Source organism: Oryzias melastigma, linkage group LG6 (genome assembly GCF_002922805.2).
Source record: "Oryzias melastigma strain HK-1 linkage group LG6, ASM292280v2, whole genome shotgun sequence".
NCBI lineage: Eukaryota > Metazoa > Chordata > Actinopteri > Beloniformes > Adrianichthyidae > Oryzias > Oryzias melastigma.
The window spans coordinates 12,351,003-12,351,875 of record NC_050517.1 but is presented as its reverse complement, the minus strand read 5'-3'; the positions used below and the strand labels follow the sequence as shown (position 1 = coordinate 12,351,875).

The 873-nt window shown below is 42.4% G+C and overlaps 1 protein-coding gene across 1 annotated transcript in view; it reads left to right on the top strand.

Annotated features, from left to right (window-relative positions):
* The first annotated feature begins 290 nt into the window (after positions 1-290).
* Positions 291-873, top strand: part of LOC112152786 (MANSC domain-containing protein 4) — a 5,189-nt gene continuing 4,606 nt past the window's right edge. Inside the window, exon 1 of the mRNA XM_024282580.2 lies at positions 291-592. Coding sequence (XP_024138348.1) covers positions 373-592 — 220 coding nt within the window. The 5' untranslated portion in view covers positions 291-372. The remainder of the gene's footprint in view (positions 593-873) is intronic.

Genomic DNA, 873 nt, shown 5'->3' with positions numbered 1-873 from the left:
CATCTATCCATCCATCCATCCACCATGACCAACTTTATTTCCTGCTAAAGTTTTAAAAATTTAGTTTTAGAGTTCAATGAATGTTTTTCCTGTTCGGCCCGCGACTTGAGTCGTGTTTTGGATTTTGCCCCCCTGTGGGATTGAGTTTGACACCTCTGTTTTAGAGTGTGTCCTCCAGTGAACCTGGACGCCCCCGCGCGCGCGCACACACACGAGGCTCCGCCCACTAAGGTGAGCACCTGCCTCTCACCTGGAGCCTGATTTAGTTTCCGCTGCACACAAACAGTGAGTGTTCGTCGCCCCGTCAGAGCTCCGCAACATGTGCGTGTTTTCCAGGTTTCGTCTCTGGAGTCGTGGCTTTCCCTGCGCGCCATGAACGTCACATGGGGCCTGCTGACCGCCCTGAGTCTGCTGAGCGGCTCGGAGTCCTGGTGCTCCCCCACCACCTACTACCAGAACTGCTGGATCCGGAGGTTCCCCGGGATCTCCATCGACCTGGAGGAGTCCCAGAGGAGAGGAGCGCAGCTGCTCAACTTCTACCAGGAGGAGACGGCGCTGAAATGCAGCCGCACCTGCTGTCTGACCAAGAACTGTAGGTTTGGCAGGACTAAGGTGGATTTTTGTTTATTGAAATTTTGCTTTATTTTTATTTATTTTAAATTATTATTTTTCATTTATTTTAATTTTCAAAAGATAATTATTTATTTTTATTTTTAATTATTTTTAACTTTACATTTTTATCCATTTACATTTTTATTTTAACCTAATTCATTTTAATTTATTTTTATTTCCTTTTTTTAAAGTTACTTTTATTTTTTAATTTTGTTTGTTTTATTTCTTAATTTATTTTTGTTCATTTTAATTTTTGTTTGA